The sequence below is a fragment of the Sminthopsis crassicaudata genome, chromosome 3 (assembly GCF_048593235.1).
Source record: "Sminthopsis crassicaudata isolate SCR6 chromosome 3, ASM4859323v1, whole genome shotgun sequence".
In the NCBI taxonomy this organism is placed as follows: domain Eukaryota; kingdom Metazoa; phylum Chordata; class Mammalia; order Dasyuromorphia; family Dasyuridae; genus Sminthopsis; species Sminthopsis crassicaudata.
The window spans coordinates 609,951,392-609,977,828 of NC_133619.1; the positions used below are offsets into that span (position 1 = coordinate 609,951,392).

General features: G+C 36.8%; 1 protein-coding gene across 2 annotated transcripts in view; it reads left to right on the plus strand.

Moving 5' to 3' along the window:
• USP48 (ubiquitin specific peptidase 48) overlaps positions 1 to 22,909 on the plus strand; it is a 45,381-nt gene extending 22,472 nt beyond the window's left edge. Inside the window, exons 12-27 of one of the 2 annotated variants that reach the window (XM_074305964.1) lie at positions 2,640 to 2,837; positions 3,479 to 3,593; positions 4,294 to 4,427; positions 6,476 to 6,547; positions 9,627 to 9,751; positions 9,876 to 9,998; positions 10,394 to 10,455; positions 10,851 to 10,961; positions 12,546 to 12,676; positions 13,130 to 13,236; positions 14,115 to 14,219; positions 15,382 to 15,537; positions 17,608 to 17,733; positions 19,244 to 19,292; positions 19,675 to 19,701; positions 20,739 to 21,270. In XM_074305964.1, coding sequence (XP_074162065.1) covers positions 2,640 to 2,837; positions 3,479 to 3,593; positions 4,294 to 4,427; positions 6,476 to 6,547; positions 9,627 to 9,751; positions 9,876 to 9,998; positions 10,394 to 10,455; positions 10,851 to 10,961; positions 12,546 to 12,676; positions 13,130 to 13,236; positions 14,115 to 14,219; positions 15,382 to 15,537; positions 17,608 to 17,733; positions 19,244 to 19,292; positions 19,675 to 19,701; positions 20,739 to 20,761 — 1,664 coding nt within the window. In that variant the 3' untranslated portion in view covers positions 20,762 to 21,270. Of the gene's footprint in view, positions 1 to 2,639; positions 2,838 to 3,478; positions 3,594 to 4,293; positions 4,428 to 6,475; positions 6,548 to 9,626; positions 9,752 to 9,875; positions 9,999 to 10,393; positions 10,456 to 10,850; positions 10,962 to 12,545; positions 12,677 to 13,129; positions 13,237 to 14,114; positions 14,220 to 15,381; positions 15,538 to 17,607; positions 17,734 to 19,243; positions 19,293 to 19,674; positions 19,702 to 20,738 lie in introns of both variants that reach the window. The other variant, XM_074305963.1, reaches the window with a different exon arrangement.
• The last annotated feature ends 3,528 nt before the right edge of the window (positions 22,910 to 26,437 follow it).

A 26,437-nucleotide genomic window follows, 5' to 3' on the forward strand; every position in this document is an offset into this window, starting at 1 on the left:
TCTGTTTTCTAGTCATTCCTGGTGCTGTCTTTCATGATGAATAGGGATTGTTGGGAGCAGTTCAAAAGATCTCTGAGGGTCTGGTAGGGCAGTAGCCACTTGTATTCCCTCACTTGCATATACTACTGTATAGATTTGAGATAGATTGGGAGGCAATTAAAAAGCACTTGGTGATCTCAATAATTCCTATTTAGGGCTTCCTAGTGATTAGCCTGAGAGTTTATTTTTGTGAAAGAGGCTGGATGGTTATATAATATATAAGATATTTCTGAGATCTTTCTTGTCCCAGTTATAGGTCCCAATCCAGCTTTCTTGACTGCCAAATCTTAGGTTCTTTGGTACTGTATTTTATCTCCCCACACACATTTATTTGTTTTGTGGTTGGGAAATTTTCATTTGTATTTGGTGTCCCAAGGATTTATTATGTTCTAATTCTTGGAGACCTGTGGGAGACATTGCTCATCAAGTGTCTGTTTCATCATTTGTAAAATGTACACCCCAATGAAATTGAACTTTCCATTTCTATGATCTGGTCATGGAGCTGATTCCTAATGCCTCAATATCTTTAGTAAATCTTGATTTACTAAAATTCTATAAATTAAGTGAATAATGTGGCTTTCTTGGTGAGCTTTTTTTTTTTTTAACCTTGCACCTCCTGGATTGTCTGGTAACTGAAGGAAATTCAACTTGTTTTTGAACTTTTGTGTTAAATAGCATAAAGCAGAAAAAAGATTGGAAACAATGTGCCAGTTTTTGTTTTTCACAAAATTTTGCCTCTTGTTTTTCTTAACTCTTGAATTATTGACTGGTTCAGAGTTAAATTTCTGTAATGCTAATTTAGTCTTGTTTACCACTTATTTAGCTAGTGGACTATGCTCCTTTCCCCTCCCCTGGCAGGATAGGGTGGGGAAAGAGAATCTCCAACAGATGTCCCTGAGAGCCACTAATAGGTTAAAAAGTAGAATCTGCCAGCCATGCCTCCTTGGCAGTTTGTGGGAGGGGCCTTCGACATAATACTTCATTGTTACAACCAAGTCTTGTTTGCCTTTATTGCTACAATTGCCAGGGGCTTCAGGGGTGCAGTATGTAACCTTTGAGCCAGAAGTAGTTGGGGGGAAAACATTAGAGGCCAATTAGGGACTCTGGAACAGCTACACATTGTTTACCTTCCCAGGTAAAGTTGCTCCTGAATATTTATTAAATGCATTGGATCCTAAAATTTATGATTCTCCAGGCTGCAAAATTAGTGGGTTGATACCACAAAACTTATTGCCTGGTTCTTCTTACCTTTACCTGGTTCTTTTTGGCTTTGGCTATCGCCTCATTCATTTAGTTTTTTTTTTTTTACCAGAACTAGAAAAATCATTGTTACAAATCATCAGTACAATGGAATTTTATGATTGGGAATTTAATTTTAATATTTAATGTATTTAATTCAGTGTTACTGTATGTAATTGGACTATTGTCTTTTTTTTTTTTGCATTCTCCATCTTTGAAAAGTTTTGTTAGGATTCTGGGAACTTCTCCCTCAGGCTTAGAGGTAGCTCCTGGTACTATGTAGTATCTATATCCTGCCTTAAGATTTATTTAATCATTCCCTCATCAAATATGTGAATGTGGTGATCTTAGGGAAACTTTGGCTCCTGTCTTGCTTTGTCCTTGAGAGATTATGCCTGTCTCTATCTTCCCCCCCTGGAATATGGGGAGAGCCATTTAGAGCTTCTTCATTCATTCCTGTCTTCATCAGGAATGAATTCACAACACATTTGCAACAAGCTGGGTAATGAACAACTTTTTACATTATTCAAACCAGGTTGGAGTTTTTAAAAATTGCATTGGTGATACCCATGTTGTATCTTGGTCTCCCTTTATATATTTTATAAAATATGTAACTTAAATTTTCTATATCTCTTCCAAAAAAGTTCAAAACACTTCCCATTTCTTAGCTGTTATACTCAGCAGCAGCCCTGTAAGCTATGTTGTGGGCAAGAATTACTACTTTCACTTGATAAAAGTAACCTTAAGCACCTCACTTTGAAGTGACATGCTCTTTGGAGTCATGGCTTGGCCATGCTAGGCCTAGGGTTAGACTTCTATATCCTAGAAACTACCAGTACAGTGCTCGGCCCTGCTGCCCTAGGGCCTACTATTCTTACTCAACTTTAGGAAACATTCCCCAGGAACAGAATACCTTATACTTTACACATTCAAACTTACTGTACATTCCTTATTTGTACCATTAACATAGAAGTTAGTGTTGAACATGATTATAAAAATGATTCAGGCAGAATGGCCCTGAGAGAACATAACTCAGCCCTCAGTTATATACCAATTTTCCTTTCGCTTATCACACTAGGATTTACAATCACCTGGCAGACATTTGAATTCCGTACATTTCTCATTTCGGTTACCTTGAAGTAAGCCTATAATGTTTACTATATTTTTTTAATATTGTACTAGAAACATGTTTGGTCCTTATTTTTGCCTTGGCTTTCTTTGAATAATTAGCAAAACAATACTATTTAGTAGCTGTCTAAATTAAGTGTAGGAAAAATATCATTTGAAAATTTATCTGAATGCAGTACTTGATATGGGAGTAGTAAAATACATAGGCTGTTTCTTGTGTCCTTTTTCCTCAGAGCCGTATGAATTTGTCTCACTTGAGTGGCTACAGAAATGGTTAGATGAATCTACCCCAACAAAGCCCATTGATAACCATGCCTGCTTGTGTGCCCATGACAAACTGCATCCTGACAAAATATCCATCATGAAGAGAATTTCTGGATATGCAGCAGACATTTTCTACAGTCGCTATGGAGGGGGACCCCGGCTTAATGGTAATCTGAAACCTGTGTCCCTGTGTACTCTCCATCTGAAAGGCTTGGGACAGCAAAGCCTCACTAATTCAGCCTCTGTTCGTTTTTTCATTTGTGATCATTAGAATTGATGTGGGCCTGCCTGAAATTTTCCATTGCACCATCTATGAGAAAAGAGCTTGCCAAGCAAATTACTGATAATTAGGGTGGCAAGAGGAGAGAGGAGTTTTATTCATGTAAGACAGTTATTTTTAAGGGCATGAAGCTCAGTAACTGTCTTTATGCAGATATTGTCACTTATATTTTTTTTCCTAGGTAATACTGCTTGCTATGAACTTCCATGCACACAAAATGTGATAAAGTTAGATTATCTATATGAAACAGAAGTTTACCTTAAAAGAAAAATCAGGCATGTTTGGATATCATTTGTAATTAAGATGCATTACTGGTTGCATAATGTACTCTCACTATTCCCTAGGTTTTCTTGATTCTATTTTTTTGGAAATGTTTCACAAGGTCATAAATTTTACAGGTCCACAAACCCTTCAAATCTATCCAGGTTAACTAATCCCTTTTTTTAAATGAAAGTATTTCACATAATGTATTGCTCAGCTTTTAGGATTTGTTTTTGACTTATCTTTCCCTCTCCTTTGAACCCATAGTTAAAGCCCTTTGCAAAGACTGTGTGGTAGAGCGTTGTCGTGTATTGCGGTTGAAGAACCAACTAAATGAAGATTATAAAATTGTTACAAATTTGTTGAAAACCACAGTGAAGGGGTATGTAATTTTCTCTTAATTTTTATTCAAAGCCATCGAAATATGTCTACACTAGGATACAGAAAAGTGAGCTAGGTTTTTTGGCTTTTTTTTGTTTGCTAATTTTTTGTTTTAAATTGGATAGAATTTTATTTGGAGTCAAAACAAGTTATGAAATTAAAATGCTTCCATTTCTACTTGAGTGAGAAACCTGTGTTAATACAGGAGTGCTGTTAAGATTCTCTTATGGTCACCATGTATGTAAAGCACTTGGTGAATGCAAGCTTTATTTAATGTAAGCTTAGCTATTATTTATGATTATGATATGAAGGTAACCAAGTGGTGATTTAAAACTTTATTAGTCAAAAAAAATTAACCAAAGAAATGATAACATTGGCCAAACAGGTGACTGTCCTTGCATGTGTGTTCTCAACCATTGAATAAAAGTGAAAAGGTGTTTTGTGTCAATCTGGGTCTGCAATCAAGAAGACCTTACCTGTAAGTTGAATTTGAACTCTGGTCTTCTTGATTGTAGACCCAGTACTTTTAGCATAACAGCTGAAAAACTCAAATTTGGGCTTTACTCTATCTTTGTCAGTTCATTTTTAGTTTGTTTTATAGTTGAGGAATATGATTTAAATGTCATAAAATTTTCCTGTATTAGTAGACCTAGTAAGTTTGAAAACTTATCAAATCAAATAACTTGTTATTTGTTTCACAGTAATGAAGGCTTCTGGGTAGGGAAGTCTTCCTTACGCAGTTGGCGACAGCTAGCCCTAGAGCAGTTAGATGAGCAAGACCAAGTTGATACTGACCAAAGTAACGGGAAAATGAATGGTGACACCTTAAATAAAGGTAATGATACTCTCAGTTTCTACTTGCATTTTTAAACATAAATTTGTTACTGTAAAGTTAACTTAACAAAATAATTAAAAAAATGAAATATCTTAATAACAGACATAATAAAATAACAAATAACAAAGCCAAAATTACAAATACCAAAATATAATAACAAAATATCAAATAACAAAACCAAAAATCTTAACAATCTTACTGTTACTTAGTGGTTTCATTCCTAAACATGAATAATTTATCATACATTCTTGGTGCTGAGCATTTTCTGAGAAACAGTATGGTCTCAATCATTTGTCCTCAGCAACTAATCCAGACTTTTATTCAGAAGATTATTATATTATTCAGAAGAATATTATCTCTTTGAAAGCTTAAGAATAGATGATTGTCAGTGTCCTTTATTAATAAGTTATCTGCAATTGGTACATAATACTATACTACAACAAGTATCCTTACATGAGAAATCCTGTTTATTGTTGTTGAGTTGGCAGTCGTAGGTGTCACTTCTTCACTGTCACCTTACTTCTGTGTCCAAAAGGGTATTAAGTTGTCCTATTTTAGTTTTTTCTGTGCCTCATCTTGTGAATGCACCCCTTTCACCACCACTCTGGTCCAGGTGCTTATCACCCCATGTCTGAGCTGCTGCTGGGTCTTGCCTCTCCCCACTTGAGTCCATCCTGTATTCAGTATCACCATTGACCTTCCCAAGCATTTCATTCTAGACTTTTATTTCTCTCCTTTGAGTTGCTGCTCTTTATAATATGCTCCATCAACCTGACCTTGGGCATTTTACTGCTTCATTACATTATCCTTATTAATCTCTTATCTTAGGCTGCTATTCAAGTCCTGGGTCTCATCTTCTACAAGAAGGCTTTTTCTGTTCCTCAATGTTTTAATGTAATTTTTTCTCTCATCTTCATTAAATACCTGTTTCTCTCCCTGTGGACTGAGTAACTTTGAGAGCAAAATTGGGGTGGCTTTTTTTTGGTTTTTAAAATTTTTTTAATTTTTGTTTTTGGCAGGGACTAGACTCAAGTGTAATTCAGTTTAGTTGTCAATGCTTCAACCATGATTCAAAGAAAATATAATTATGCAAGTTATTGCCAAGGATTTGATAATTTGGTATAGTCATTAGGTTATACTTGATAATTATCTGTAATATAATATCTGTAATATAATATAATACATATATATAATATATAATATAAATGTAATATAATAGATAAATATCTGTAATATAATTAAGTTCAAACTTCTGTTTGTACAACTATTTTTTTAAAAAAATTTTTTAAAACTTTTGTTGATTCACATCTGAATTCCTAGTTCATGGAGGATAAAAAGATTTGGAGGTCTCTTCACATTACAGTCCACCTGTACAATAGATGTTCCACTTTGGATTCTCCTGACATTGTTGGGCTTTTTTTCTTTTTTTTTTTTTAAAGTTTTTGTTCAGTTTTTCATAATAATTTTCATGTAATTTTGACACCTTCAAAGTCACTGAAAGCTCTTGATTCAAAAAGAAACTTTCCACCCCCCTGATTCGTGCATTTGAGAGCCTTTTATCCTCCATTACAAAACATCCTTGGCACGTTTTTCTCCTGCCTGTCAACTAGATTGAGCTGTCTTCAGCATTGTTCATTGCGTGTTCTCTTTTTAAATCTGTCTTTAGTAACCAATGTGGAACACAGGAACTACTATGAATATTCACAGTACCAGTCCCTTTTATGGAGCTGATGCTCACTTTATGTGATTTTAAAAAGTCTCAGAGGGTCTTAGGAACCCCTGTCATTACTTAAATAAGCCTGACTTTGGAACACCCTTCCATTCTGTGCACTTGTTTTTGTGCTAGCTCTGAGTTTGAATTTTATTTTATTCACAATTGTGTTGAAGTGAAGATACCTGAAATGACCAGGAGAACCCTCTCCTGGTCATGTGTACAGAGTACAAGTTGGTAGGAGTGTGACCTAGCACTTTGGGGATGGTACCATTTGGGCAGAGTTAATTAAACTTGCTTCTAAACAGTGTTTGCCAACTGCTTCTCTTTTGATCAGATGATTCCAAGGATGAGAAAAAAGACGAGGAAGAGGAGTTAAATTTTAATGAAGACATCCTCTGCCCACACGGTGAGCTTGGCATGTGCTGTCTTGTCTAATTATTGTAACCTTAATTTTTGGGACCAGTATTTTCTCTTGAATTTTGGGGCAGTAGGAGGAGTAATTTGTAAATCTCTCCTGGAGAAAAGAGAATATCAGTCACAAAATAACTCAGCTGAGTCAGATGCCTGATTTGCTGCCCACTGGATTTCCCCATTCATTCTGTTGCCTTCCTGCCTTTTGCCATCCTCTTATACCTCCAATGTTTGCCTTTTTTTGTTTGTTTGGAGTAATTTTAAGAAAAAGCCAGAGAGATGAAGTGATTTGGCTGTGGTGGCAAAGTTACTGGAGCAGATCCAGTGACCAGGTCCCTTCCTCACCCCAAAGACCCACAATGACACTCAGAACAGCACTGCTGCCATCCTGTCAGCCCCTAGAGTGACATCAACTCTATGCTTCTGTCTTTTGTGCCTTCACTGTTATAGCTTTACAGCTGTATTCAGGTCACAGATGGATTTTTTTTTTTTGCCTATCCTTATGGCTTAATTGTAATTTAAATTTTACTGTTATTAGATGTCAAGTTTAGTGTTTGTAGGATGGTTTGCTATGTGAAAACTGTATATAGATCCTATTTACTCCTTTTGATATATTTAGCTTTGCAGCCATCTTTTTAGAAATGTAGTTTACTATGAGCTAAGTTGCAGTTATGATAGCTTTTGCAATAGACAGCTCCAAGATCATGATCTCTTCTCCCTGATGTGCTAACATCCTGTGACATTTAGAATTTTCATTGGTCCAGTAATCAAAAGTGAGCTGGCTTTTCATTGGCTTGTTCTAAAATAACATTTGCTTTCTCTTGGCCATTGCTAGGGGGGAAATTCTGTACTGATTTGAAATAGATTAGGCAAGATGGAAAGAACCAAATCAGGTTGTCTCTTAGGGTATGTTAAAAACAAACTCAGCAAATTCAGGTGAATAAGGCTGTAATTGCATTTTCTCTATCTCTGTGAACAAAATAATCCATTATCACTGACTGATTGCAGTAGGAGGGAAGAAGATGGTATTTAGGAAAATGGAATAGGAGAGGTAGCAGATGGTCAATAAATTTTCATTATAATTCACAATTTTGTCTCAAAGTGACTCTTATGATTTTTCCCTGTTTGATCACTTGTGATAATAGCATATTTATTTTGCTCTTAGAAGTTTGCAAAGTAATAATCTCATTTTAATATCAAATAAGTTTGTAAAAAAAAAAAGTCATCAACTCATCCCACTATCTATCTAATGCTGGAAATTTGTCTTGCATAACTGACTTATACATATCTGCAATTGTTAGGTAGGAGTAAGATTTTGAAACTGAACCTCAAATTTGATTTTTTTACAAAACAACATGTACTATGTGAAGATGTCAATTGAGATGCTTGCTGTAGAATTTATTGCCAACTCCATGCCTGAACTTCAGGTCATGCTAGTGCCACCTTCTTGTCAACACATTGCTGATGATGTGACTCTGTATTTTGTCATTCTTGTTTATTTGGTCAAATCTTGTCAGCAGGAGAATCTTGTCATGTGGAAGAATTCCATGGCAACTTTTAATTATGAAAATATTCCATGGCTGTCAACTTTCCTGCTTGCCAGTGTCTAAAACCTGGGCAAGTCATCTCTCTATTGGTACTAAAGTTGTTGATATGAAATTCTAATCCTCTGGCTCTTAGCCTCCAGAAGATTTTTTTTTTTTGATGCATAAAATAAAATACATTGAATCCCAAAGAAAACCAGTGACTATATTGTTTAAGAAATCCTGTTCCCTCTAGAACTGTGGACAACTGTATATAATCTAGCATCACAATGCTAAAATTACTAAAATAGAAAAATCCGAAAGTCATAGATCCCAAAGAACCTGTATTAAAGGCCTTCTATTTCTTATGTCCCATTATTTGTCCCATGTTAGGGTTTAGCTTTCATCTTTATATTTATTCCCCCTCTTATTGAAAGCTGTTGGTTATTCCCTCATCTAGGAAATCTCTTAAAATGGTTATTGTGGTTTATAAACACTAGACATATTTTAAGGGAGAGACCAAAAGACTCAGGAGATTTGCCATTTCAAATTTGAATTCTGTATTTTCATATTAAATGTAATTAATGATAATTTAAGAACATTCTTAGAGCATACAGATACTTTCTCTAAATATTAATTTTTACAGTTAGGTAATATATGTTGGACTGAGATTGTGCTTCAGTATTCTATGATCAGTTGCTATTCCACTTTTATTATATACTTTTATACTTATATACTTTTAACAAGTATAATCCTTTGACAATTTTTAACTTAGAATGTTTTGTTTTGTTTGACATTATGGAAATTTTAAGGAGTTATGAAATTTTAAGTAGAAAACAAATTGCCTTCCACGTTTCTTCTGTCTAATGTCAGGTAAAGGAGAAGAGGTCCAAGAATAGAAATAATGGTAGGTACTGTTTTGTATAAATTGAAGAACTGATTATCAGGCAGTTAGGATTTTCCTACTGCCTTTACTTGCTCTTCAATTATAATTCACAGATTTGTAATTATCAGAAAAGATTTCAAAATAGAGAAGTTCGATTTTGGCACAAATGAGTAAAGTATGGATTCTTAGGAAGACTAGCAGAAATAAAATATTTCATTCCAATTTATTAATAGACAAGATAGTAACTAGCTATTTGCGTACAGAATTTTTCCAGTCAATTTGTTAACATGGCTGATTACGATACATTCTCATCTTTGTCAGCTTAAGATTTTGTAAACTGGAAACTTGAATAGCATTTCCTGGTGAGGCTTTAAATTCCTGCTGTTGTGCAGAAATGGAAACACTAGTGAAGTAGGTATAGATTGTCTGGCAGGGAACCATGGAGTTCAATGTGCAAAGTCATGCTTAGAAACTGGAAAGTTATATCTTTAATAGGTATCCAGTTGGGAGGGATTGTAGTACTTGCAAAGAATTCCCGTCCAGTAAACCACCAGGGAGCAAGGAGAGTTATTTTGTGATTTGGGATTTTTATCCTCATATGCTAGGAGGGCTACTGTAGTTTGTGCTGTTTCTTTTTCAAAACCAAGCAAGATGGTTTTTTACAGGTAATTTATGTATAACAGAAAATGAGAGACGACTTGTTTCTAAAGAGGCTTGGGGAAAACTGCTGCAATACTTTCCAAAAGCTCCAGAATTTCCAAGTTATAAAGAATGCTGTTCTCAATGCAAGGTATGCTATGTCTGTATATTTTCTTTTTATTTGAGATGCCTTAGGCTAACTCTCCCATATATTGTAATGGTTGTTTAGGAGGGAAGATGAAAACAATGAATTGATGCATTTTCTTCTCATGCAGATTCTGGAAAGAGAAGGAGAAGAAAATGAAGCCTTACACAAGATGATTGCAAATGAGCAGAAAACTTCTCTCCCAAATTTGTTCCAAGACAAAAGCAGACCCTGTCTTAGTAATTGGCCTCAGGTATGCAGGACTGAAGAGAACAACACGATAATCTTTTTAACAAGCTACTGCATTAGGGCTTAATGGCCCATGTCAGTCTCTGATTAAATGGAATTTCTCTTTGACCTATATGTATTGGCATTTTCTTTGACCTATATGTATAACAAGCAATTGGCTTGTTAAATATATTATACAATTGTAAAATTTAGCAATTTAGCAGCAAGAAATGAAAATGGATCTATAAAAGTTGTTATGAAACACATTGCTTGGTCATTTTGTTTTGTGATTTAATGCTATGTTAGTGATTATCCTAAAACTTTCTTTTTAAATGTTATTTTAAACACTTGTTATGTGAAACATGTATGATTTATGGAAATAAACTGGGTTTTTTTCCCCATGTGAACTGTTCTTTTCAGGAGACCGATGTGCTTTACATTGTATCTCAATTTTTTGTTGAAGAATGGCGGAAATTTGTGAGGTATTTTAATTATTTGATTTTAATTTTTCTTTCTGAATTTTGTTGTGGGTTTTTTTATAGTAGCACTGAATTTACATTGTTATATGGAGAATGGAGAATAGACTTATACTAAACTTATAGGTCACAGAAGTGTAGCCTTCTGTACTAATAATAAATAAAATTTAGTTAAATATTTTTTTGGCAGAAATATAGAGCATCACTAAATATGTTATAGCTTAAGCACTCATGATAATCATGATAATTCCCCCTATCTTGTTTACCAAAATCTATTCAAATGAAGTTACCTCTGTATATTTGTTTTAGAAGAATATGTTGCTTATATTAGCACAAAATTTTGTATTCCATTCATGCATTCAAATCAGAATTATGTTCCTTTTTATTATCCTTTGGAATAGGCGGCCTACCAGATGTAGTCCTATATCATCAGTAGGAAACAGTGCTCTTCTCTGTCCTCATGGTGGACTTATGTTTACTTTTGCTTCCATGACCAAAGAAGATTCTAAACTGTGAGTTTCTTTTCTTCATGTGTATTGCTCTCTGTTGAAGTGAACTGTCTCATCGCTTGACTCTTTAGAAACATGTTTGCAAAATGCATCTTCCCTTTGGTTATAATTTTATTCTTTTTTCCTTGGAAAGGGAGAGATGTTTTTTCATCATGGACTAAGCAGTAACAAAGTAGGAAAGGTTGAAGTAGCAGTCAAAGGATTCTTCCTATTTATTTGTTGGTGCCTCCTGAAATGTAGTTATAGTATTTCTTTGAATACACTGTTCATATAACTCAGCTCTGGACTTGGTTTCTTTGGAGTTTGGGAAACGTAGATTTGAACTCAGGTCTTCCTGACTTCAGGACTGGTGCTCTTTCCACTGCACCACCTAATTGCCCCACTTTTAGTTTCATTAGTTAGGCATGTAGCCCTGCCTTTGAACATGTTGTGCGAAAAGAATCAGACCAAAAGGGAACAATTACAAGAATTGAGGAATATTTTTAATTATGCTTTCATCTGCATTCAGTTTTTTGTGTCTGATAGCGTTTTCCATCATAAATATCATCATTATATTGCTGAAAAAATTTTTAACAAAAAAGAGGTAGTCCAAGATTTATACTTCAGAGGAATGACTATCATAGTCATACTTCAGAGTGTAATGTACTGGCACTAAGGAAGCTATTGGGGGTAGGAGATAAAATTTTTACTGGTGGTATGAAAAAAGTCCCAGGGGTATAGGAGACTCTGAATGCCAAAAAGATTTGTTAATTGTGCCCACTGGATATTGTTTTTTATATTGGGTATTGAATTTAATAATGACTGGGAATAGATTTGAGGGAGGAAAACAAACCGGGAAAACTACTTCAGTTGCCCACATGTGAGGAGAAGAAAGAGCTATCAATCTGTGAGGTTTCATAGATAATAACAAAGAGGGTGGTGATGGGGAAGTTCAAAAAAGCATCACATGGGAGTGTCTGCAATTTTAACCAATTGGAAAGATATTTCTTAAGAATTCCTAATAGAATAACTTTGCTGTGCTGATGTGACAGATGTTTAGTGTCAGAGGCTTATTTGAAAATTGAAAGCCAAAGAGAGGTGCCATGAGAACTTTGTCTTAATCACTAAATGGTTCTGAAGAGCCGATCATCAAGCTCCATTCTGGGCTGTCACTTAGTAATCACTTGAGTCTATTTGAGAAGGATCAACATTTTTGTCATTACCATTATTTTAAGCATTCTAATCCTCATGATATTGCTTTGCATAAAGTATTACTTTGATTCCATGTACCCTAAATATATCCATTTAGGCTTGATATTAGCAATATAACAATCGAAACTATTCAAAGCTCATTTAAAATGTTAAATGACCATCAGATTATGATGAGAGAACTACTTTTCAGGTATAGGTTTGAATTTATTCTCTGAACCAACCTTGAAATTCATGTTGAGTAATTACTCAAAATTTAATGGTGCTAGAAAATATCTTAAGCTTTTGTACCTGCACTGTTCTTGTTAAATCATCTAGGAATTCTTAGAATATTTGTCTTAGCTAAAATGTTTGTATGTGACTTCACGATGTCATAAGGTATGGTGTTTCTTTGCACAGTATAGCTCTCATATGGCCCAACGAGTGGGAAATGATACAAAAGCTATTTGTCGTGGATCATGTAATTAAAATTATCAAAGCTGAAACGGATGATGCAAACCCTTCACAGATATTATATACGTCAGAACCCAGTAAGTGAGCTTGTTCTTACATTGATTTAGGTGGTCATGTGGTATAGAGAATGTATAGGACATATGAAATTGGGGTTAATTAAAATTTAATAATGTAATGACCCAGCAGACTGCTAGCCCTGGTGAAGTGCTTATGCTTACTCTTTGGTAGGCCCTTTCTTTGTTTTCCTTCTGGCTCTCTGTAGGTAGTAGCCCATGTGTAGAGCACATTTTTGTGACAAATTTGGATAATATTACATGACCGCCTTCTTTGCTCAGACTTTACCACTCACTTAAATATCTGCTGTATCCATACTCTGGCTGTGATCCTTCAGTCTTTACATAATCGGGATTTGTAGATGCACTTTTCCTGTGGAAGGAGAGCCCAGTGTAACAAGTGTAAATTGCTGGGGATATGTGAATTGCTCTGTGACTTCTTTTGTCACTTTCATTTGTTCATTTATTTGCCTTTAGGTCTTTGTCCAGAATGCAGGGAAGGGTTATTGTGTCAACAGCAGCGGGATCTTCGGGAGTACACTCAAGCCACTATATATGTACATAAAGTTGTGGATAATAAAAAGGTATTTCTGGATGTTCACTGATACTCATATTTGAACTTTTTCTCTGTAGAGGTGTTAATACTTAGATCACTGGGAGGCAGTTTAAGGGCAAGTAGAGGGATCATTTCTGTATATAATATGAGGACCTGTTCTGCCTCAAGGACCTTCTTCTGAAGCAATTTGGGCTCTCTATTTTTACTTCCTGTGTAATTCATGTGTACATACAGTATTTGGAGGGGTTTTTTTACCCTTAATCCTTAGCATTATTTTTTATACCATTTTAATGCATTTATACACATTTTAATGCATTTATCTTGGACTTGAAACATTGCCAACATGGCTTTATCTTGCTTATTAATTACAGGAGGAACATTGAGGGCAGTATTGTACAATCCATTGGCTTGAATCAGGGTGGATATGCAAGCTTTGCCTTGTCACTAAATACCTACTTGATCTTGATCAAGTCATCCTCCCTGAGCTTTAGCTTCTTTGTCTAGCAAATGATAGATGAATTTAAATATTTCTATTCTCCCATCTAGCTCCTAAATATTTGCTATGACTCTGACCTCCCATCACTCAACTGGGTGTTAATGTCATGATAAAAGGTGTTAAATTGGGATTTTATTGAACAATCATTATTTCATCCATACATAATTGCAATTCCAGAATTGGCTATACAACATCAGAATCTTATGAAATTTCTTTAGAACCTTTTTTTTATCCAGTTGGATGTTTTCTATGTTCATTACAGGATCTGACCTTTTAATAAAGATTCTTCAGTCTTAATTCCCTAATTTCTTGGGAATTTGCCTTTTGAAAAGGCTGTTTTGATACATTTGTTCCTCAGTGGTGCACAGCTCTTCCCAGCTATTGATTCTGATTTTCTTACTGCACTCCAGGTAATGAAGGATGCTGCTCCAGAGTTGAATGTTAGTAGCTCAGAAACTGAAGAGGACAGGGAGGAAACAAGACCGGAAGGGGAAAAAGACCCAGACTTTAATCAGGTAAATATCAGAAATCAATTTTCATAGTATTTCTACTGAAATTTAGGAAAGTTTAGGATTAACAAAGAAATAGGAAGGGTGAAACCATGTATATGAATTTCTTTATATTTAGTGTTGTATCGAGTACTTGTGATCTGCCAATCCACAATTTTGCCATACTACTGCAGAAGACATTTGAAAAATCATCCTGTCTTTCATTCTTGAGCTGTTCTCTTAATTTCACTGATCTTGTTACTCAGCTCATGTGGCATGATCTTGTCATGATCATCACAGCTTCATGTTCTCTGTCTTTCCGTTTCTATGTCCCTGTTGCATTCACATCTTTGTCTTGTATACTCCTGGTACTCCACTCTCTGTTGAGTAAAGAAGTGCTTAGTTCTTGGACAGGAGAAGGAGAGGACAGTGAAGTATAATGTCTGTAACATTCCCACAATACCTGCCTTTTGCACTGACTCTACATCTTACTTCAATTGCATGGCTTAGACCTTTTCCAAGCAAAATTTAGCTAGATATTTTCTGGATTGGACTTTGTTCTGGGACCAGCTTCTGCCTTTGTATTTCCTTGGGCTGAATTGGTCCTTCTAATTCTTTTCCTTCTGTGCCATGTAATAGCATTAGATTGTCTAGAATTCAGTCTACTTCCTTCCCTCTCTGTCTTTCACAATTCCCAAATGGAGATTGGTTCTGTTGATCTTTCCTGCCTTATATAAAATGGTCCCTTGTCATTTTAGTGTTCTCTAAGTTCACAGGCCTGTGACTATTTCCCCTAGTCTTCCAATTAAATTCCTGTGCTTTGCCTAGCATGCTCACATACACTTCACATAGCAATTGATGCTTCTTAATTGCCCTTGTGTGTTTGTCCTATAGCATTGGAGTATCCCTACCTGTTAGAAGGGAGTCTTAGTTTTTTAAGAATGTTATAAAACAGCTCATTTCTTTTCCCATTTCCACATTGCCTTGTGGCACTAATGAATCGGATTTTGTCATCTTTCCATTTCATTCTGTTCTTTCTCTTTTTATCTTTATGTTATTTTTATATCCAAATATGATGCATAAATAAAAGTGATTTTGTTGGACCCCTGATGGCTCCACTGTGCCTTTAGATTGTTTGTGTGAACTGTTTTGCTCTCTGTAATTTAGCATCTTGGATGGTTTTTCCTAGACCAATGGTGGAACAAAGCGGCAAAAAATTTCTCATCAGAATTATATTGTTTATCAAAAGCAAGTTATTCGTCGAAGCATGCGGCACCGTAAAGTTCGGGGAGAAAAGGCACTACTTGTTTCAGCTAATCAAACATTAAAAGAACTAAAAATCCAGGTGAGAAATGGGAGTAAGCAATTTCTTCCCCTACAAGTTAAGTAAGAAAGGAGATTTGTCTTTTACAGTGACTCAGGAGTTCTCAAAGTGTGTTGACCTATAAAATTGACAGGTCTTTCTCCATATTTGTGAAACACAAAAAGATAGGTTATCAGATTGGAGACCCATTGTTTTTGAGGAGCAATTGCGTTGCGTAAAAAAATCTTATCTAATTTGGAGCTATATAGTTCACTCTTGATTTGATGATTATTAATTAGGGGCAGTGATAAATTCCTTTGTAAAAAGTAGTCCTTTGTAAAAAGTTCCTGATCCTGCTGCTACATATATATATATATATATATATATATATATATATTTCTAACTGTTGAACACATTAATTTATTAGGTATAGCATGTGTTGAGCTTTTCCCAGCATAACTTATCACTATTTAAAAATCTTTTTTAAAAATTTTTTTAAATGACTGACATTCTTGCTCTTTGCAGCAGAAATAGAATTCTAATGCTATTGCGGCATACTGAGGACTTGTGACAGTTTTTCTTTTTTGTCTGTGAGAAGAGTATTTGAATGGTAGAATTTTCAGCTGTTCCCCACTGAGGCACTACCCCTAATAATTACAACACTGCCAGTATGTGGCAGTATGTACTGTGAAAAGTTCACTGAATATTATCACTTTTCTTACATTGAAAAATCCTGGCTGTTGAAGTCCAGCTGAAGATCCTTTTTTTATAGTTGAAATTTGTGATTAACAAGTCCCATATTAAAATCATATAATTTTGTGTGACACTTCCCCTGACTGGCACATCCACATCCCAGTATCATCAGTACAGTGGCCAGCCCTCTTTCCTCAGCTCAGTGACTATGGAAGTTGGAATCATTCTACAGTACAATCCTCCCAGCATTCTGCCCCTGTGATTTTTATTGCTTTCAATTTCAACAATTTTTTATTCCTTTCACTTTCCTTTTTGAAGAAGAAACTGAAATTAAGTCTCCCTCTGTTGCACTGTTAGCAATTTGAAATGCTGAAAGACAGCAGGCAACAGCTGTTGGGATTTACTCTCCCTGACTTCTTGTTCAGTTTTCTTCTTTCTCCCATTCTCCTTTGCAGAATCACAGGGAGCCAAGCAGAAGCCAAATAAAGGACAATAAGTCTGTTTTGCAGCCCTGCTGCTCAGTAGCATTGTGGTTAAAATTGAAACTTGTGTTCCTTGTAGGATCTTTTATTATTGTTGTGCATAAGTGATGGTGAAGCTATAAGAGATTTAATATGGAACCTTTCCTTTTGCTAATGGAAGCAATATTCTATTGTCTCCCATTGCCATTTGAGAGGAAATTCTGATTTCTGAGGTTTCTATAGAAGATCACAGCTGAATTTTGAATTTTGGTACTAATTACTCAGATGAATTACTTTTGCCCTACTTAATTAATTAATTTGTGGTGTTTTTCCCCTTCTACAAGGATAGCTTGCCGCATTTTCCCAATAAATAAATAATAATAAGCTTCTTCTAGCACCACAGGAAATAGAAGAGTATAGTTCTTTATAATAGTTACTGGGACCGACCAGAAAAGCACAGTGCAGCATCCTAGCTCTTACAGGGAAAGATCTGAGTGATTTGGGATAATTGGCTAGTGAGTGAGAAATTTTCATTTGTCAGTTTGATGGATTACATTTAAATAGGCAAAATAAGGAATGCTTATTCACAGGGCTGTCTTGCACTTCTTCCTTTTGTGTGTTCCTTCCTTCCATCATCAAGCTGCTTGTAAGCTCTACCCTTTGTTTGGGGCTGAAGATGGGGAACACAAGAAACCATGAACTTTTCACAAACTAGACTGTTAAACAACAGCTGTTCTTCCATCTCTTCCTGCCCACCATGTACCCTAAGTATGTTCCCAGATATATTAGGATCAGGGTCTCAATAAAAATTCAACAATTGGGTTGACTTTAAACCTTCCCCAGGCTTTTGTGGAACTGCCAGTTCTCTTGTTAGATTGTGGGCATTGGGTGTTAGTGTCATATTTAGAGGAGAATTTTTTCCTTTGTATAAACAATCACATTGTTATGTATTTGCCAGATCATGCACGCCTTCTCAGTAGCTCCTTTTGACCAGAACCTTTCGATAGATGGGAAAATCCTCAATGATGACACTGCAACCCTTGGTACTCTTGGTGTCATTCCTGAATCCGTTATTTTGTTAAAGGTAATGAAAAGATACATCAATGAGGTTTTCTTTTACCCATGTTACATATATGAATTCATATTATATATTAAATTGTTTCATGTTGCAGATGGGTACTAGTTCTTAGTGGTGTTGAGTGGTCTTTTATCACTCCTGTGGGAGAGTTTTACTTTGTTTGACCTTATAAGCTGTTGTGCTTTTGTGTACTGTCTTGACCTTATGTTGTCTAAATCTTGTCCTAAATCTACATTTTCTAAATTTAATTTTAAAATTTAAATTTAAAATATTAATTTTAATTTAAATTTTTAATTTTAAAATTTTAAATTTAATTTCTGAATTGTTGCTAAATCTACATTTTCATCCCAGAGCCACTAGTCCTGTGCATGCTAGCTCTTGTTTACTTAATTCCTGGACAGGTCACTTGGGTCTTAGCTTTCTTTTTCTAATTGAGGGGTTTGGGAGATTTATTTTAGCTCTGGATATTTTTATCCCTCTGCTACTTTTGAACCCAGTACATAAAGATGTCCTTGCCACTTAGCCATTTTTATTATTCCCTAAAACATCTACCCCTAAACTTATTTAATGTTTAATTCTTCCATGGAAGAGAGACATGGAAGCATTAATGTCCACAGATTTTTAAGTTACATGTGTTGTAATGTTTAAGAATTAGCAGACCAGTCTTCTTTATCCCTTTTTGAGACAAACACAGAATCTCCTGAATGTAGCTTTACTCATCCTGAACGGAGGTACCTGAAACCTAGCAACTCATAAAATAGCTCATTATGTTGGTGGGAATAATATTATTAAGGTAATTTTTTCTTAAATCTGTCCAAAATAACCATTGATAGTTCTGCCTTTGCGTTCAAGCTTCATCAGCCAATTCTTTAGATTATTTTAAGATGGCTATCAATGGAGGAAGAGGCCTGAATGGGTTCCCTCATGGCCTGGACTCTTTCGTTTTTGTGTCCTTGGATGATTTTAACATGACCTGGAAGGCTTTGTGAACTCCGGACTCCTTTCTTACTTTATCTTTGACCTGCATGTCAAGTTGTTTTCATTGCTTATTATCACCTTGTAAAGGCTTGGACATGGTTTATGGAAGCCTCTGCCTGGGATTTAGGCATCATGGGGATCTTAGTTCTTCTGGAGAATCTGCCTGGTTCATTTCCTTAACTTGCAGCCAAATCTCCCATAGACATACTTGTGAGCTGCCACAATCACACTCCGGAAAGAGTAGCAAGTGTAGAGCTTGTCTAGGAAGAATCATCTGAAGAATGGCATATGGGGGATTTCTCATGTATTCATTGTTCTCTCACTGACCACCAACCCCCACAATTCGGCAACTGCCAAAGGCAACAGTAACAAGAGCATAACCTATTAATGAAGGAATTGAAGCACAGGACTGCTTAAGTGAGGAATTCTCACATCAGCCATTGGGGTTAATTTGACATCAATCTCATTGCTTCATTTCAGGGATTCGTTTTTAATGTTTTCTGTCTTTTTTTATCTCTCCCCCCCCCCCCCCCCCCAGGCAGATGAACCAATAGCAGATTATGCAGCAATGGATGATGTTATGCAAGGTAAGGAGACTTTTTTTATCTCCCAGGGGCTGAATGTTACACAAATTGGCACTTTGCTTTTTAAAAGTGCAGTCTAATGGGGTCTTTTTTATAAGTGCAGTCTTATGGGTTATTTTAAAGACAAAAAAAAGAGGGAAAAGACGCACCATATGTCACCTGTCATTTTTCTCACCTCAAATCATAAGATGAAGGCAGCATATTCCGATTCTCTGAAGTCTTGTGCTATGCTTGTTCTTTATTGGGTTTTGTTTTTTTTCTGCTTAAGGAAACAATTTTAAGTTAATCAAGTTCATCAAAGACAAAAGTTTGAACACTCTGTAGTCAGTAAACATCTTATCATTTGCTTCTCTGACAAATTTTTCAACTTTACATTATTTTTCAGTGTGTATGCCTGAAGAAGGATTTAAAGGTAAGAACCATCTATCATTTCTCTTCTCCCCCCCCCCCCCCATGAATGTCGGGGAACAGCTATAATTTGAAAGGTGAAATTTGATTTTTAAAGTTTCAGTAAGAATCTGAGCTTATTCATGTTAGCCAGAAGTTTTTTTTTTTTTTTTTTTTAATATCAGCTTCACTCTGGTTTTTTTAAACACCAGATAGAGAGGCTGTTTCTGGGAGAAACCCTGGTTGCCAGAAGTTAGCAGAGCTGTCTGTTATTCCAGAGAGTATTTGGCTAATATTTAGTATTTGGGTAAAAAAGATGGACAGACAATTTCTTCCCCTTGTAATTCCTCCTTCAGGATTAAGCCTCTTTCCAGTTTCTCCTGGATTTCAGCCTTAGACAAGGCTGCTTATTTGTAATTGTAGGTTATAGGCTTTCGTCCCTCTATTTTCCGACAGTATGCTTTCCTATGAAATTTTAGACCCTTAAAGCAAAGACTATCTTTAAAAAAAAACAAATATAAAATCTAAAGCAAAGAAATCTAAAAGATTTCTCCTCTTTACTTATGAAGACTTACCAAGAGCTCTTCTTGTACATTCACTAACTCCTCTTGTATTGTAATCTCTGCTTTCTTGACAAGGACCCCCACCTCCCCACCTCCATTTCTGGTCCCGTCCTCTCCCTTCTACCACATTGTCTCCATGTATGATCAGTCCTCTTTCTGTGATCTTCAGTTCTCTGTTCTTTGGCTCCTTAAAAACATGTCCAAATGTCTTCCAACATTTAAAAAGCCTTCAATTCCCTCAAGCTCTAGTCTTCCTTATTCTACTTTCCCCACTTGCTGAATTTAGAGGGAGGTGTGGCTTGGGAGCACCTGCATTCTTTGATCAGTTGAAAAGTTGAAAAGCTCACACCAAGTGTGAAATGACCTTGAATGGCTTGTAATTTGCTTGTTCTCATATAAATCACTGCTGTTGATGTGTTTGGGTTTTGTTTTGTTTTGTTTTGTTTTGTTTTGTTTTGTTTTGTTTTGTTTTAATTTTTTACCTTTTTTTTTCTCCTAGGGACTGGTCTCCTTGGACATTAATAATATGAAAAATTGCTGACTGCTTAAAGTGACCATAAGGGACGGAGGAGCTTGACTTTCTAGGGCATTATTGCAAAAGTGAATTTAAGAATAAATGGTTGCTTGACTCTTCCAGAAGGCAGGAATCCATTCAAAAGTGACTGTCCCAAATGCCTTATGTCAAATAAAAGCAGATTGCACTGAAGGACATCAGACTTCAAGGAAATGTTTCCCATTTTATATTTAAGGGGGGAGGGGAGTTTGGGTTAAAGGGTGGGGCACGGATTGAGGCTGAACAAGTTTAGTAGCAGTAACAATATATCATGTTTACATACGGAAATTAATAGAGGGAAGGGAATGAAATCCAGTTGTATTTCCTTGCTCAAATTTCATACCAGAGGCATTTGTATTGCAGTAGATGAACAAAATTCTGTCTTTCAGAGGTAATTCTTTATAGACCTGCTTACAAATACCTGTCTTAAATCTAATGTTATACTTTCAATAAAGCATGAAAGTAAACAACTTGTTAATTGTGGGAAAAAAATGTCTACCTTTTCCAGAGGTATCTGTACCAACATGTTGATTGCAGCCTACCCATCAAAGCTATCTAGTGATTGGTCTCCAGGTTTAGTGAAATCGGCCATTTTGGAGTATTGATTTTAAATGGAAATCTTCAGCCTCGGGGGTCCTTTGCTTGAGTGCATTTAGGAATGATGGGAAATTGTAACCACTTGAGGATGCCACTGCCCAGAACGAGAGCCATACCCAGCACATCCTGCCTACTTGTCAGGTTGGAAGCACCAACCTGACCCTGTCTAAAGTGTGACGTCCATTTCAGGAAGATTGATGGACCTGAAAGTGAATTTGGACAGTATGTGGCTCTTCCAACAACAGAATCTTCTCTCTTCCCCCTCCCTATCCACACTCCAATCCCTTTTGGTCCATTGTTTCCATGAATTCCTTTGTGTTCTGGAATGCCCAGGAAGTATGTTGTCCTTTTATAACTAATTAAATGTTGTTGTTTTTCTCTGTGTAAAATATATAATGGCTACAATATTTTTTACAACTTGCTAAGAAGCAGATTGACAGGAGCCCCTGGAAAGCCAGAAGGTTTTCTTGAGGATCCTGAAGATGTAACTTCAGATTGGTGTGCTGCCCCTCTTCCACAAATGATCTTTCCTCCATTGAGTGTTTCTAAGCTTGCTTATGGCAGTGATGCTGAGGAGGGCTGGGTTGCTGGCACTCAGTTTTTGCTGTGGTTCTGTTTTAAGGCTTGTGTTTGTGTTTTGTTTTTTAAGAAATATTGCTAAAAATTAAACTTGGGAAAATAGATTTAATGAAGAAAAGCTTTGCGTCAGAGGAGAGACACTAATCTTCGTGTCCCTTTGCAACTCATTTTTTAATCAATAATTATGGCTGTACTGTAAAATTATCACTCCTTGTTTGTTTTTTTTCTGTCTGTTTGTAATATATTCAATCTGTGCTCCATGAGGAGGTGGGGGAATATTTAATTAGCATGTGTGGGATAGTGAGAGTAGCACAAAGAATTGACAAAAACCATCCTATGAAAAGCAGCTGGAGAGCTCTTGATGTTGGCTTTGAAATGAGCACAGGAAAGGGACTGAAACAGACCACGGCAAGCCCATCTTGATGTTGGCTTCCAACCTCTTATTTTGTGCCACGAAAGGGGACTGGGTCTTTTCATGATCCCTCGAGCATCTTCTTTCCCAAGGTAAAGACTTCAGCAAACTCCTCCTCTTGTGCTTGATGAAACGGCTGCCTTCCTTCTCCTGCAGACAGTTCTGGGCTGCAGCAAGATCCTTGGTCTCAGGATCGACACCCTCACTCCTGTACATATCCCCCAGAAAGTTGATATATTTTTCTCAATTTGCTGTTGATAGCATTTTTTTTAACTAGGGGTCTTTTCCTTGCGAACACAGCCTCTGAATTATGTAGGCCAAGTACTGTAAATGGGGATGTATAAGCAGATAGAAATTTGCAAAAAACAAACCTATGGTTGTATTCAATGCCCTTGACCTTGTGTATAAGGAAAACAGGTACAAGATGGGATTTTGAAGGTCCATTGACTGTTCTGTCTGTATTTGCAAATATGTTGGACTAAATTGTTATCTGAATTGTGGATACCTTATTAAAGTACACAGCATTGTCTATTTTTTTCCCTCATGTTCTTCATATGCATTTTGTGTGTAGGTTTTTATATTGGATTGTAGAATTTTCCAATGGTTTTCTTTCTTCCTTAGCTCCATTATTTCCTTCTGCATCTGACACAAACACTTAACAAAATCTAAATATAAGACTGGTAGGATCTGTGCAGTTTAGTCCATGACTGTTTCTAGAATAATTTTGCCAAATTCAGCTTGAATAACATACCATATGAATAACAGTAGCTATTATTGATCCCCCCCCGCCCCCCAAGAGTCTCCTGTGTGGCTCTTGTGCACTTGGATGTTTTGGAGCCCTTTTGTTTGAGACAACAAAGGTGCATCTCAGTAGGTTCCCTGAAGTATATATTGACCTGTGACAAATTGAGTGGGTGAGGCACATCCCTGGGGAGCAAACTACCAGAGCTGAGAAGTTAAGTAGTTATGTACTTATCCTTGCATGAGTACTTTTATTCTTTGCAACAACCCTTAAGATATTGGTGCTATTATTAATCCTATTTTCTAAATTAGTTTTCTTAAGACAAGGAGAGGTTAAAAGTTTTGCTAAATTTCAAGGCAATCTTTGCTAGAACTGAGTTTGGATTGTCAATTTTGAAATTTAACCCAACTTTAATAGCTGAAGTGCTTAAATTATATTTAGCTATTATCTCAATTTTTGTCAATTATAAGACTAAGTTTATAAAATGCATATCAAAGGAGCAGAATAGTGTGGTTGGGAGAGAACTGGGCTCTACTCTTCATCCCTGTGTCTGTAGACAGCACGGCCCAGTTCAAAGGACTGTGGTCCTGGAGTAAGGTACTTCATTCAGCCATGCCCTCACATGTTTAGGACCCTAACCTAGGCAACTCTGACCTTGAGCTTGTTCAGCTTTTCCCCCAGGTGGTTTTGAGGTTCAAATAAGTTATTTGTGTAAATGGTTCTTTTCCCTATGTAGATATGGGCCCCCTCATCCACTCCCTATCCCCTGGCCAAAAGAACAAAAGCAAAAAAAGTGACATTGATCTTCTCGTTCTCAACTACCAAATAATTGCTCCCCTCCCTGCCCCCTCCCATGGCCTTGGTTCCCTAGTGAGAACTGTAAAGCAGGTCTGACAACAGGTGAACAGGTGTCCCAGGGGCAGTGTCCTGTGTTTGGAGTTAGTAAACCTGCCCCTCCCCCATAGTTTCATATATTTCTTGTATGTATAAATGTGATGTTCCTGGGTGCCAAAGTCATAACCAAGCTGTGTCTAGTATGTCAGTTATTTTCATGTTTGCTGGAATTTTACAGCTTGATTAGTTAGAACTGCAAATGGAGAGTCCGTACTCAGGAAAGAAAGCTTTTCCATCTAAGGAGAAATGACCTGCCAGTCAAATCAAATAGCCATTTGCAGGCCACACTGCCAAGCTCTGAGCTGCGTTCTCCATGGGGTCTTTTTAAAGACAGTCAAACTTTGAATTGAGAATTAAAAATTCTCACCAGATGAGGTCTCTGGAAGATTGGGGAGGACCTAACTGTTGCTATGGATATAGGCTGGTCCAGGTCCCAATTCCCAAGAACCCAATGGTGGTTTCGGTTTGCTGGGCCAACTTTGGAATCTACATTCCCATTCTAGTGGAACCTCATGTTTGAGGCGCATTGGTTGTTCCTATAGTATGGTCCTAGTTATTCCTTACTACCCGGTCTGCAACATCCGGGAGGCACTTAGAGGGGACACTCTTGTAGCTGTGATTTCAGTCAATATAAAGGACTTTTCCCCTGAAGGGTCACCAGATGGGTTCTTTCATGGATTTTCTGTGAAAGGTGAATAGTTGCCAATGTTTTTTGTTTTTTGTTTGTTTTTTTTTTTTTTTTTAACACTGACCATGGTCATCTCATGGTGACTCCCAATTTAATCTTTTGAGGTTATTTCATCAAAATTCATCCTGATCTTTGTATTACTTGCCTTCCTGACTCCTAGAGAAAGCTAATAATTCTCAACATCATCAACTATAAATTAATTGCTCATGAAATGCTTTAGAATAGGTCCTAAATATCAAATTATTTGAAAATGTTTCTATATCTGTCCACATCAGGTAAGGGTCGATGGCATTTTTCTCTTACATTTGTATGCTTTTGTCAGATTGAGATTCCCATTCTACCTTATGTATATTAAAGCCAAGATGGGGGTCAGAGCATTCATATTTGCTGGTAGTTTGAATTCCAAGAACTACATGGTGCATTCCGGGTGCCCTAGGTCTGAATGTCCCTTTTCCCAGCATGGCATTGTACAATTGGGATTTTCAAAGGGCTAGCTTTCCATTCAGTCTAGCTTTTCATCACTCATGTCCAGCAGAGTCAGAACAAAGACTCAGCAACATAGGAAAAACGGATTATCACCCTAGAAAGGCTGCATCTTTCTTTTGAGATGTTTGCCCTTCTCAAACAGCACCTCCTCCCTGCTACTTACAAAAGAGCCCTCCTGCTTTCTTCCTGACCACTTGTTCTTAGAAATGAGCGCTAAGTGCTTGTCCAGCATAATTATGGTATTGATCTCAAATAGAGAGCAAGGTCTAATTTCCCCAGGAGGGAAAAAAGCCCCCAGCTTTCGATTCATTCAGGGAAGTCTGTGCCAGTGCATTTGAAATGGAGGTGCTCCCTGGTGAAGGGCTTAAAGCAGGGCAGCTGGGTGAGTTCTAGAACAGAATTGGAGCAAGTCCTGCCATTTGAACCCATGAATCGGAACATGAATCCTGAGAGCGAGTCCAAAGGAGGAAAAGAAGTGGGAGCTGAAGGCTGGCAGCCGTGTGAAGAGTGACTGGATGGGAGCCCAAGGGACGCTGCCTCTCCCAGTAAGTTCCGCTCTGCTCTTTTGCCCTACTGTTTCCTTCTCTGTGGGCATGGCGAGGTCCCAGGGGAAGACCGCCTGCCAGCTCTGGAGTCAGAGGACCTGGCTTCAGTTCTTGGCTTTGCTCCACTGGGAAGGTGTCCCTTTCAGCTTTAAGTTGGTGACTAAATGATCATCTTAGGAAAGTTGCTTCTCTGTTCCCTCATTTGTAAAATGAGTTTAGACTTGGTGACCTTGGAAGATTACTCTCAACTCTATATAAATCTGACTTCCCTAATTGTGCTGAATTTGTAATTGGAAATACACACACACACACACACACACACACACACACACACACACACACACACACACACACCCTACATAGGATAGGATCCGGCCTTGGCTTTCTTTGCATCTGTGTTCCCATCTAAGTTTTGCTTTCTGATTCTAAGTTCCATAATCAAATGCATTGCTACTAGAAAGTTGTCAAAGTGCTTTTCTTTGTTTCCCCACCAATTCCCAATGCTTCCCAGCCAAAATACTCCATGGCCACCAACTCCCCATGTATTTCCCCCCTGTTATAGTATAAGCCCGCAGGGATGTTTTTCCCTTATATTTCTGTCTCCAGTTATTGGCCTTTAGTAACTGCTTGATAAATGCTTTTTAATTAATTAATTTATTCATTTGTAATAATGCTTTTTGTGGGATGTTTTACAATTCATGA